The sequence below is a fragment of the Acyrthosiphon pisum genome, chromosome A2 (assembly GCF_005508785.2).
Source record: "Acyrthosiphon pisum isolate AL4f chromosome A2, pea_aphid_22Mar2018_4r6ur, whole genome shotgun sequence".
Taxonomy (NCBI): Eukaryota; Metazoa; Arthropoda; class Insecta; order Hemiptera; family Aphididae; genus Acyrthosiphon; species Acyrthosiphon pisum.
The window spans coordinates 8000328-8014191 of NC_042495.1; the positions used below are offsets into that span (position 1 = coordinate 8000328).

General features: G+C 29.7%; 1 protein-coding gene across 14 annotated transcripts in view; it reads left to right on the forward strand.

The window, feature by feature from the left end:
- LOC100160889 (uncharacterized) overlaps nucleotides 1-13864 on the forward strand; it is a 35366-nt gene that overhangs the window by 3948 nt on the left and 17554 nt on the right. For 4 of the 14 annotated variants that reach the window (XR_003839344.1, XR_003839345.1, XM_029488885.1 and 1 more), the window contains exons 3-6: nucleotides 3918-4061; nucleotides 4311-4391; nucleotides 5314-5562; nucleotides 13122-13436. Coding sequence is in view for 8 of the 14 variants with exons in the window: in XM_029488885.1 (XP_029344745.1) it covers nucleotides 3918-4061; nucleotides 4311-4391; nucleotides 5314-5562; nucleotides 13122-13436 (789 nt within the window). In the remaining 6 variants the exon portion in view is untranslated. 14 annotated transcript variants of the gene reach the window in all.

Below are 13864 nucleotides of genomic sequence, written 5' to 3' on the forward strand. Positions count from 1 at the left end.
CACAATTTATTTTTATAAGCATTTGAAGTTAAAATCTTGACAAAATTTACCAAATTTAAAATTGAATAATATTTTGTATTTAAAAATTTATAAAATGTTCAACTTTTATATCGAAGGATTGAAAATTTAAAACAAGATTCTACGTAAATATTTAATTCTGTTACCAAAAATTCTAAGAAATACATAAGCACAGTTTATTTTTATACTCATTTTAAGTTCAAATTTAGACGAAATTACATATAAAAAAGGCGGGTAAGTCGTGGATGTCGCTCTGCTGTACAGTAGGTTACAAGTGGGTTACTGTAATGGATGGAATTAAATTTGAATCCAATGATATTATATCATTGTATACGAAAAACGATTCTGAACGGAGATGATTTGTCAGTCTAGGATATATTATTTTTAAAGAAAAACTTATGGAGAACCTTGTACCAAATTTTAAAAACTTAGTTATAAAAGAAAAAATTTTTACGATTTTTCTACCACTAAATTACTTGCAAATTTTCGCAATTTTGACATATTTCGTATAAATTTAAACTTTAAGCACTTATAAAAAAAAATTGTGACTAACGATTTTGGATTTTTTTTTATCACTGTGAGAACAACTTATAAGAAACCTTGTATTAAATTTTCAAAGTTTTCTATCCAACCAAAAATTTTTTATCGTTATTTTAAAAAAAAATACTTAGAAAAATTGAAAATTTCATTTGTCTATAAATAGCTCAAAAAAAGTCGAAACACTTTGAAAATTTAACCCTGTATAGACAACGCTAATATAAACATCTGTTGCAAATTTCAAGTGCTTACAATAATTATTTTTTGAGTTACAGTAAAATTAAGTTTTCGTTTTCGTCAAAAATTGGTTTTGCGTAAAAATTCGCGTTTTTCCGTTATTTTTTTAAGGTTTTTCCTGCCGCTTTTGAAAATTATTGGGAAATTTTCACTTTTGACCCCCCAAAGTACCAACTAGATTCACTTTCCTTTCAGAAAAGGTACAACTTTTGAAAATCGAAGCATTTTTACTGCTCCAAAAGTTGTCGTCAGACACAAAAAAAAAAAAAAAAAAAAAAAAAAAAAAAAAAAAAAAAACACACATCATTGTAAAATCAATACATTCATCACTTCGTTCAGAATCTAAAACAATAAGTAACTGCATTATATCAAATAGTTAAGTTCCTGTAGGTTTATTATTTGCAGTTATTTCAGTTGTGTAATCTGAATACTCGAATAAAATTTATAATATTTCATGTGTATCAAATATATGTGTGTCATTAAAATCATAATATACTATATTTGTTTGTCTTTAGATAATATAGCTCATTTTATGAAGTAAATCTGTAGAACAAAATATTTTGCTGTAAAATATTTGTTAAATCAACACTTATATAGTTCGTATTTACCTCTATTTCATTTTTGAAAATTAAGAGGACGCTACCCATGCATTTTCTGTCTCCGTCTTACACACGCACGACATGGCAAATTTCCGTACACTATTTTCAATAGTGTGTTGTTAGTTTTAATATCAGAGTGAATTAACCTATTATCATACTTTTAGGTTAGAATATTATCTGTGCTGAAGTGTTAGCGATTTTTCAATATTTTCATTTTCAAGTAAGAAATGTGTATGTGAAATATCAAAAATTAAAAATGCTCATATCTTGCTTGAAAATTAAAATATCGAATAAAAGCCAACACTTAAGCACAGATAATTGTATTATCTAAGAATGTTATAATAGGTTAAATTACTCTAATATCAAAAATAACAGCATACTATTGAAACTAGTGAACGAAAATTTGTTATGTCGTAATAGTGTGTAAGACGGAGAAAACAAATGCACGGGTAGCGTCCTCTTAATACTTAATAAGTTTCATTGAAATTTACAATTAGATATATTGTTTAATTCTTATGCAAATATAGAACAAATTGTGTTTTATGATGCGTCATAAATCTTGGTCGAAAAAACAAAAAAAGGTGTAAATAAAAATGAGAAAATAATGCGATGCAAAAACTGACAAGTTAATACGTTGTAATATATCCTATATCCAAAATCTTTGTTAAATTTGCATAACAACTTTTGTTAAACTATATGATAAACTTCATAAAAAAAACCTGTATTTTCGTGGGATAAACTTCATTGTTATGAACACAGATTATAGGTACTAGCTCCAAAATAATGTCAATAATCAATATACGTATGTATGTAAAAAAAAACATATTATAGGTACCTAAATATTTTTAAACACTAACACATTATTTCATCGTTTATAGTTTTAATGTGAACTAATAACTTTATTTAAATTTTAAAATACGTCATTTAGTTTTTAATTAAAAGCATCTTCGACACTTACCATTTTTTATATATTTAGTTAATTTTAAGTGATTTAAAAGATATACGAACAGGGTTGTTCAGAGGTTTGGTGGGGACGTAAACTGTGATGTTGAATATAAGGTTTATACGTAAGCAATAGGGTAAATGTGATAGAGTTAATAGATAAATGTGTGGATTTTTAAACATTTTCAATTTAAACTAAATTTTCAAAATTCAGTTTTAATTTGAATTATTATATTGTTATATTTTTTTAACTTAATACAATTTAATGGATTAAAAAAGTTCTTCATAAAAAGTCATGGAATATTTTATACATTTTACGAATTTAACATATGCGAAAGAAAAAAATTACGGTTGATAAATAATTTCAATATAAATTTCAAACAATTTTATTATTAGTTTATTTTACGATGGGTGAAACATTTTTGGGTCGTCATCGTGAAGCTTAATCGAAAGCCTGAGGTAAAGCTGTTGTGTATCCCCTTTCATCTGAACATTCCTGTATAGTATATACGGCTTACTGGCTTATAATAATTGGTAAACGAATTATGTTGATATAATAGTATGCAATATATATACAATATACAATATACATTATATAATATCCATTCATGGTGTATTTTATTATGTATAGTCATCTCACATTCAAATTGATTTTTGTGCTTCGCAATTAGCTAGTTCATATACATTTATAGTCGGGACTTGTAATATTACATTAAAATATTAAATTATAGAAGAATGCAACCAAGTTGACTGCCTTGAGTATTATATGTAATACACTCAAAACTTTCCACTATTGCCCTTAATATTTTACTTATACTTGCCAATTTCGTCTTGAGTATCATATATGATACTCAACATTTTTTTTTATTTATATCTTGGGAATTTCCCACGCCAGAAACACTAAAAAAAACTGAGTATCATATATGATTTCGTAAAACTACTGAGTGCATGTATGATACTCAAGGCGTTCGTGGAAAGATCAGTGGAATTTGTAGGACAGGTCAACTTATTAATGTTTTAGTCTTAAACATCAACAATTTTTGTTATTATGCACATTTACATAAAAAAAAACATACACCTACGTCCTACCTAGTACCTAGTTAATTTAGATATTTTAATTGACTTAATTAGAAATTCGTAATATCAATAGAACAAAGTAAACCATTACGAATAATTATGTATAGGTAAAGTTCTCTTAAAATGTTTTGTTGAAATTAATATAATTTAATATTGGTATGTAAGTTCAATATTGGGAGCATCAAAGCCTATTAATTTGTAAGATAGATATAGGTATGGTATGTTTTATTGTGGTGGCTTTTAATATAAAAATTTATTTCTATAATTGTTATACCTATTTTATGATTTGATATGTATATACATATTGACTATTTATCTTGATACGTAACCATTTTGGATAAGCTATATAAAATACATAAATAAATCATAATAATAATAATAAAATCATTATTATTTCATCGTATCGTTGTACTGTATAATATTGTTCTTTACAAACAATGCTGTGGCGAAGTGATACAAAGTATATACATATATCATACACATTTGCGTTGACTATGAAATCCTTAGGTCAAAGAAACCGGTGAGTTCTTATCTAACACGCTCAACGAAGCAGAAGGCAAAGCTGTGAGCGCCGCAGAAGAGGCGAAAAAGGCAGCTGTGGACGGTTTTGACCAGGAGGTCGAGAAACTTGCTGATAGTGCCTTACAGGAGGTATTAGACGGGCTTACGGGCTTTATGATATATTGCTAGCTGAGCCTATAAAATAGCTAATAGCGGAAACCTTTTTTTTTTATTACACCCGGAGCTTATAAACGCAACATTCATATTTATTTTGCATATTATTTTAACTATTGTGCACGATTATTTTAATATCAATATTTTATACTTTTATATTAAAAAATAATTGGTCTTAAACCGTGTCATATGGCTTTTTCTGTAATTATTATAATTTTTTTGTAGACTTCTAAACACAATATTGGTGGTGGTGGTTTATTAGGTGGAATTAAGAATTCAATTGGTCATGTTGCTAGTAAAATGGAGGTCAGTATAATATAGAAACAAAATTTAATGAAATTGTATACGAGTTTTTACGAAGAGACCGAACAAATATGTTTTACAAGTTAAAATGTGTTTGATTAGTGATTAATGGCTAGTGTTTATTATTATGGTATTTTATATTATATTAGTAATATTTAATTAAAATAACATCTTGTTAGGAATTCCTTTAAAAATATTTCATATGCATATTATAGTTATTCTTAAGAAATCTATTAAAATTAAAATCTTAGTTTTGTTAGTAAAAAACATACTTTTATATTGTTTAATATATAATATGATAACACTGTAAATTACCCGTATGGGAAGAGTTTAGTAATTGTTTAAACTTTAAGTACTAGCAATCTGTATGCTATAAGACTTACACTGAATGTCTGTATTTATTATTTTATTGAGAGTGTGTTATTTAATTTTTTTTTTTTAAATAATTTAAATTTATTATCACGAGTATTTACAATTATTGTATATTTGTATAATACTATTATCGGTTTCGTTACGTTATTTACTATACTTATTAGCATTTATTATTCATAAATCATATTATAATCATTTTATGGTTTGATTGCGAACGAAATTTCGAAATTGTATCTAAACATTATTATATTATACGTATATAATTTTAAATTGTATACTGTTATAGTCTGGTGGTAGTCACGCGGGCCTTGATTTTGGTTCGCTGATCGGAAATACGGTTAGAAGTGCCATAGCTACACAAATACCCGTAAGAAATCTTGCAGTGTTGTGTGTTTAAATTTTAAATGTTGTTAACATGTTTGTCGGTGTCTTAAAGTATAAAACTCGCATATAACAATAATACAATAATGTATACCTATATATAACCAAGTTAAATGTTTTAATTGCAATCTTGCTTGTGTGCACGTGTGTTTGATTCCATGTAATATTTTAGAGTAATATCGAGGGTTCGGTACACAAATTAGAAGGCGCAGCAAGTGCGGTGACGCATAAATTAGACGATTCGGTTGTCGGTAAGGTAGCGCATTCGGTAGGGGATAAAGCCCACCAAGTGACTGATAAAGTCCACGAAGCGGCCGATGGAGTGACCCACACTGTGCAGGGAGTCAAAAGTACGATAAAGGGAGTAGCCAGTACGGTGAAAGGAGTCTCCAGTATGATTCAAGGCACTACTAATGGAATGGTAAGTACGGCGCAAGGGATGGTTAACACGCTAGGCGTTATAGCCGGAGGGATGTCCAGTGCAATGGGTGGTATGACCAGTGCAATGGGTGGTATGACCAACGGTATGAACGGCATGCTTAGCGGAAGTCTCGCTGCTTCGAAGATGGCCCTTTTGTTAGCGACCAAGTTCGTACCTCTGGCCACGACTGTTCTCAACCAGACGACAAAAGTCACGGGAGTGATATTCGGCAGAGTGGTGCCCAAGGTATGAGTTAACAACCACCTCCCCAACTACCGAAACACACCCTCTGACAATAACAATGTACATAGGTTTGAAAAAAACGCGATCCGAAGAGGAAATGTCGAAACGAAAATATCTCGGATCATGGTTTTTATTTACAAGTACCTATCGATTATTCGGAAATAAAGTGGTGCTGCAGTATTATGAAATAATCACTTTCAACGACTATTAACGTCATTCCAGCAGTCCTTCGTTTTGGGTCAAATATAAGTTTATTTCGTATCTGTCATAGTTTCAATATAAATTATAATTTTTCTTTTATTTTACAAATTACCTATACTAGAAATTTTTCAAGACTTATATATTTGCCCATATTATTATGATAAAAATGTAATGGTTTTCATCGCTGTTATAATTCAGTTTTTCTTTTAAATATATCAATGGTTCATAATAAATTTAAACCTGATCTAACACTGTTCGTAACAGTAAACATCCAATTTTTTTCAAATACGAGTTCAAATAACATTGTGGTGGTACAACGAATGCAATTTGGTTTCTATAATAAGTTGAAAGGAATTAAAAAACACCGATCGTTCCTTCACGTATAGAATTTCGTTTTAGCTCTGAATACAGATAAAATATTATATTGCGTATTTTAAGCTACTCGTGAGTTCTGATTGCAAGTGTTAAATGAGTAATTGAAAGTTGAAACCCTTCTAACCGATATCTAAACAATATTTGTATTACAGGAAAGTCGTATAATAGCAAAGTTACTATAATTGTAGGAGTGTGTGACGTGTGAGAGAGTGACATTTGCATTGTTTGAATATATCGAAATTATTGAGAATTGTAGAAAAAATTGGATGTACACCCTAATATTTTAAATTTGTGACGTGGGGAATGTCCACATATAAACGCGAGTAAGTAGTAGTATAATAATTGTACTGCAAAAACGACACATAGATACAATACACGCACACTAACACGCATTAACACACCACTGTCCCCGAATAACTTGCACTTTGCTTCGTAGATTGTTTGTTTAAATGTTTGTTATTTTTTAGTTTGTTGATCGGGTCTCTAACTGTGTAATACAATAAGCACATTAACACGGTACGGATTTGAAATCAATAATGGTTGAATCTATAATATGTAACCGAACTGCCAAGAACGATACATTTTATTGTGTTTATTTTCTGTATAATATCTAAAATATAATACTCTGCTCATATAGAATCAAAAAAAAACATTATCCTATAATATTATACAAACAAGCTTATTATTTTAATGTCTTGTACTTTTGTACCTACGAAAGCCCAAACGTATAAAGGTGGTAAAAATGTTTTAAAGGGTTTTGTTTGTTTGTTTTGTTTTTTTTTTGTCATAATATTATTACCTACTTTTTATTGTTATTTATATTTGAATAAATGTACATTTTATATAAATCAGTGATAACATCGTATATTATCATAATCTCACTGCAATTTATATTTCCCAGAAATTCAATAACCTAATGAAATAATAAAAGTTGTGATATTTATAAGTAATATTGTAATAATGATGCCTATAAATTATAATAACTCTATTAATTTCAAAACGCATATGTTATATTGTACAGAATATTATGCAAGTTTATTTGATTTATTCATTAATAATTTTTCTCTGATCGCTCGTTATAAATAAAGTGTCAAAGACGTATAGATAATCATTAATCACTATAAAATATACTAACCTAATGGCCTAATTATTTAATTACTCATAATATTATATAAATATAAATTCTCATACAACAGACAGCAAAATTGTTTGCCATATAAGCAATAATACGTGATCATCATTATTTTTCATTAAATAATCCATTCGAATTTTATCATACAATTAAAAATTGCCTTTTCCCATCCAATGTCCAATCGCACGACCGCTTACTACAATGTGAACGGCTATAAAATATAATATATATGATAACTAGCCCTTAATTATAAAATAGAAAAAGCTAAATTTTGTTTTCTTATTTGTTGGGCAGGAGCTTAGTGAGTAAAATAATGTTGTCATTCAAATTAAATGAAAGGTACTTATATTGGTTTAAAGGAAAACCATAATAATATTAAAACTTGGACAAGGATAAAAAATAAAACATTTGTCATAAAAAAACTATTCATAATAATATGTAGCTAATAAATTACAGGGTGATCTACCAAGCATAGGTACTTACCTTCCTTTTATTCTTTAGTAGGTATAATTCAAATTCAAATTCTTTAGTTAGCTCAAAGACCATAATATTTTCAGATACAAAGATTTTTTAAACCATTTAAGCAGTGACGATAAAAACTTCATCAAGAAAAATGACCGTCTTTCTATACTATCATACTTAAAACTATTAGAATTTGAGTTCATTTATTACTAAACGAAAAAATGGGGGTAAGCTGGTGATACCACCTTGTATAATGAGTATAATATAATAATACCTATATAAACCCATAAACAAGATACAGCATATAGGTAATTAATATAATTTTATATATCACTCATTATTGCTCAGATACCGATCACAATAATACCACAGAACCGATTGTTGTTCGGAGAATCAAATACTTGAAACAGCTTGAAAATAGTAAATTTTGGTTGGTATTAAAAAAGACGGGGCACGAATATTTCGGGACGCTAAAATGGTAGCAACCCTATGTAATATAGTAGAATATTATATAAAATACAATACAATAAAAACAGTAGTGGCTTCTGGTTAATATTACGTTTCGTAGATTTATAATAAAAGTAATAATAATAATAATAATAATAATAATAATATGTAGCTATGTATATAATAATATAGTCGTGTAGGTATAAAAGTATATGCGCATAGGGTGTGTTGCCTGTTCCCTAAATCGCGTGGAATTTTAGATTCGAACAATACTATCGTGACGTATGATCGATACACGGAATGCGGGTTAGACTAATGCTACCTATATCATTATGGTGTCCTATTTTATTTTTTATTTTCGCCATGCATTATTTCCCGGCTTCCCAAGGTTATTATGCTCGACGATTCGTCCGTTTAAATGACCACCGAATCGCGTGATGGTGTGCATTAATTTAACATTGTTTAAGCTGGAATTCGGTCATTTGTTATCGATGTAGTGTAGTATAAATAATTTACAGAGTTTGACGAAAGGAATACCGACAAATGACAATATAACGCGAGCGTAATATTTAAATAAATATGTAGGTATAACTATACAGATAACACAAATATTTCAAAACTTTTATACTGCCTTCAGTGGAGTGTTTTCGTTAACATAATAAAATCGTAGAAATATAATAAAATTGTTCTCTTTATTAGTCAATATTATATAATAATATATATTATCGTCTGTTTTTATGTTTTATATAAATTTATGTAGTTTTATGATGCACTTATTAGTGATTTATAGTTAGTAATTATATCAGAGTTAATGTGTTCTATACGTCTAAATACATTATACGTTGAAAAAAATACCCACCTTGTATATAGTATGAATTTAATATACCTAAATATAATAAATTATAAGTAATAATGTACAAAAGATATTTTAAAAAATCATAAAACAATACCTAGCCAAATGTTAAATATAAATAATATATCTTTGGATTCAAAAATATTATCAATCATAATATAAACGTTCATACTAATGTAATTAATCCAGATTAAAAAAAATAAAACCTGTAAGGTAAATTTATCGAAACGAAAATTTGCAATGTTATACATATAATCCATTGAAGTATTTAACCATCTCCAATATATGAATATAAATAAAACATCAAACATTAATTCTAAATACTTTATTCATAGATAATGATTATTGATTAGGTACCTATATAATATATGGACATTTATTATTGATAAAGTATTTAAATACTAATTAATCAATTTATTATTAAAGAGTAAATAAAAATAAATGGATTCTGCCAGACTTTATTTATTACTCGTATAATTGCGAATATCCAAAGACCTTTTGACCTTTGTTTAAAATTACAGGAGACCTTTAAATCGTTTATATCACCTTTTATCAAATACCAATATGTTTAAAAATTGTTTAACTTTTATTTTAAATTATCTAACCAATTAAGAGAATAAAGGTTAACATTTAGCATTAAAATATAATCGTTACAAATCATAGATTCATGCATTATTATTGATGCACGCTTTTATAATGTTGCATGCAAACGGTAATGGGTAATTTATTGAGTGTTATTATAGTATTTATTGTTATTGTAAAAATAATACAAAACGACGCCCGAACTGCACCAGCTGTATACACATACCTATAGGATAACTTATACAGTTTTGTACCTATATATATTATATTATATGGTAATAAAATATCACTCGATTATTTCAATTGTATGCTCGAATCAGGTCAAAAGTAAAAATATGATTATTATTTTTAATTTTGTTCTATATATTTTGTTTTTGGCGACATAATATTAAGAATATCATAATATTGATTTAGAAAATCATACAACAGTTAAGTACCTACCATGTTATATTGTATATGGTAAGGATACTGCTGCGATAGGTAACTATTTTTAAACAGCTGTTCTTCACCCTGCAGAACAATAACAACATAATTAGTTGTATTGGCAATCTATAATAAATTAATATGAATAATATGAAGTAATCGAGTGTGTATACATTATATTGATATTTATCGTGTCGCATGTTGAATACACCGAATACGTCTGTACTTGGCAAATCAAATATATAGATATATGCACCTACGATCGAGTCATGTCAACAACAGGTACCGAAAATAGAATGACTACGTTGTATAATATGCTAAAGTAATAGAAAAAAGTTGTAGTAATAAGGCGGAGTAACAATTTTACGCTGTATGAACTTATAATAATTCCGTCGCGTACCTATTACAATATACGTTTACGGTGTACCTATATGCCTCCTACTCTTATGTTTTAGTGTGTGAAGTGTCGCTTAGTATAATGTAGTAAGGGGGCCACTACTGCCCACGATTTTTTCATCCTCCTACAATAAAGCGGACATATGGACATAAACTGCTATATACTGTATGATACATTTAACGACACTCCTTATTTCAGAAAGCAAAAATGTTTTTAAAATATTTGTCTTCCCTATATTATTAAGTCGTTGAAAAACAACATTTTAGGAAAATGATTATATTTTTACTATTTTTTATTGTTATTATTTTTTTAAAAGTATTTTACTCTTTTGTATGACATCATACATTTTTAATTTCATATTCTTAAGCAGAATATTATTTGGAGTACCAACTTTGATCTATACAAATTAAATTTCGGATGAGTAGTTTATTTTATTCCTTATTATAGGCATTTAAAGTTAAGATAAGCAGATAAGTGGATCAAAATTTTGCAGTGCCTCTGTACCACTCCACTTGCATATAACATGACTATACAATTTAAGGCTTTAAATAATTATAAACCATAAAATGACGAAATTCTGTTTTTATATATCAAAGTACACCAAACAATTCTGTTTTAGAGAAAGGAATTGAAAAATACATGTGTTCATAAAAAAATTAAACATTTGAAAAATTATAACGATACCAAATAATAGTAATAGTAATAAAAATATTTATTTTTTAGAAAAATGTTGTTTTTTAACCATTTAAAATCAAGTGAAAAAAATGTACAAAAACGTTTCTAGTTTTTGAAATAATGATAGTGTTTCACGTTAAACGGATCACCCGGTATCGTAATATTTGGTATGCCATGTACATTATAATAGTCTTGACCTTGCAGAGAACTATAACGTTTTATATATAGGTAGTGTTGAGATAATTTGCTATGTCTTTCCCACTTTACAACAACGTATATATTTATTTTGGGTATATAACATATATATACATATTACATACATATATTACATAAAGTTAAAAATCCTATTCGTGCCACTGCAGTGTCTCCACATTATTACCTATATTCCGGCAGTTGTACTTCGCGCTCGCGTGTCTTTAAAACGACCATCACGTAGGCACCCAAGTGTCAAAAATTTTTCCAACTGAATTGAATTGAATTCGTCAAAGGAGTCCTGCACGAGTTTCGTGTTTGCTCACCATAATATAGAACGCGTCGTCATATATTATATAATATAAATATTATTTTTTAGCGCTCCAATGATCAAAACACTATGAATCGGTCATCTATAACCCCTCCTACACGGTCTAAAGCGAATATTGTATGAGTGTAAAACATTTCGGCGTGTCGTGCCATATGATTATTGTCATACGATGACGGACGGCCAAATCGTGAATCACTGTGCGTGTTCTCACGTTATGTAATCAGTCTTAAAATACCATTTTCACATTAAATTGTACATATATGACAGCCGTATTCGATGTATTTAATATTGTGTTCACGTTTATGTATAATAAAATATAATATATTATTATGTTAATCGGGAAACCAGATATACTTTCGATACCATTTGTGGTATAATATCATCACACCTATACCTGCAGCTAGTATTTGGGCGTTTCCTCCCTCGCCCATGTTTTTCACCACAGCCCCACCACACATAAATCCAGCATTTTCCGCAGTGCCGGAAAACCGCCCCCCTAGCCCCCTATAAAGCTTACCCCACCATTGAATAACGAAAATCATTTCTCGTGCTTTTAATGCACCCTTTGTCCGCGACCCGTAAATTAATATGTTTATCTGCCAAGGTTCTCCGTACACAAATAGTCGTCTTACATTTCCGAGCGAGTGATCCCAATGGAATTACCTATATATACCAACAAAAAAAAAATATTGTATAATATAATATATTTTTGACTTTTTCCCATTCATACCCACCACTAATGCAGGCGTGTTTTTTTCGGGCGATGACGTTATATTATTTTTTTGAAAAAAAAAAAATCGTTCGCCCGGCGAGGGGAAACGTCTTTGATACATATAGTGTCTAAAGTACAATCGTTAACTCGGTTTTCCAAAAAAAAAGAATCTTTTGGAGGTCTTCTCATATATAATATACTTATCGTAGATTACATGACGATCGGGATGATTACGGAAGTCAACGCTAGTGCAGTTCGCGATGTCGTGCAGCGCCTCGTCTCCCTCAAACTTATAATACAGTGAGACCTATAATATACCGGACACTTTCGGAAATGGTGTCCGCTATTCGGAGATGTCCGCTATTTGTCCGTTATATGTGATAGGTTTCACTGTGAATATTAATAATTTTGGTTTATTATACGATATCAATTGTTATTACTTTCCTATATAAATGAGCATTGCGCATAAACTATATAAACATTTTGCCGGGGCCTCTGAAATATACAATTTTGGACCAATATTGTGATGATTAGGAGACACCCGCCGCACCGGCACCCGCCCCTGTTGCCGCCGCCCCGGAACAACAGTCGACCGTCGGCCAGGTAGCGTCCGAGGCCAAGACGCTGGTGGACAAGACAGCCGCCGAGCTGAAACCAGCCCTTGACCAAGCGGTGCATGACAAGATCAACCCGTTGGCGCAGGATCTGGCCAAGAAGCTACAGCCGATCACAGGCGACGTGTCGGCGCAAATCAACACGGCGCTGGCTGATGGCGTCAAGCAGTTGAACCCGATTGTCGACCAAGTGTCGACGACGGCCAAAGGATTCGTCGACGATACCGCCAAACAGGTACGGTTCGCCCGCCGATACCTAAAGAAAATCGATGGAATCGATATTATATATATATGTGACATCTTATATACTTGCCCTTTAGCCACCCCCAAACCCCCACTAATAAGGTCGTCTAGATCTAAATCACACATTATTATATATTATGATATAATATGTAATGATATTATACATATAGGTACGTCCTGTATATATAACAACAGGTAGGTGTGTCTCGTGCGTGTATAATAATAATATAATATATTATTATATAGGGAAAACAGACGCAAACGTTTTATTGTCGTTGCTGTTATATGATATTATGAATTATTTCACGTAATATGTCTGCGGTCTTTACAGAATTATCGTTAATATAATAATAATATCATTTAACGGCTACAAATATAGACGAGGTGAGATTACTTATTTATGCATAAATATTATATTGC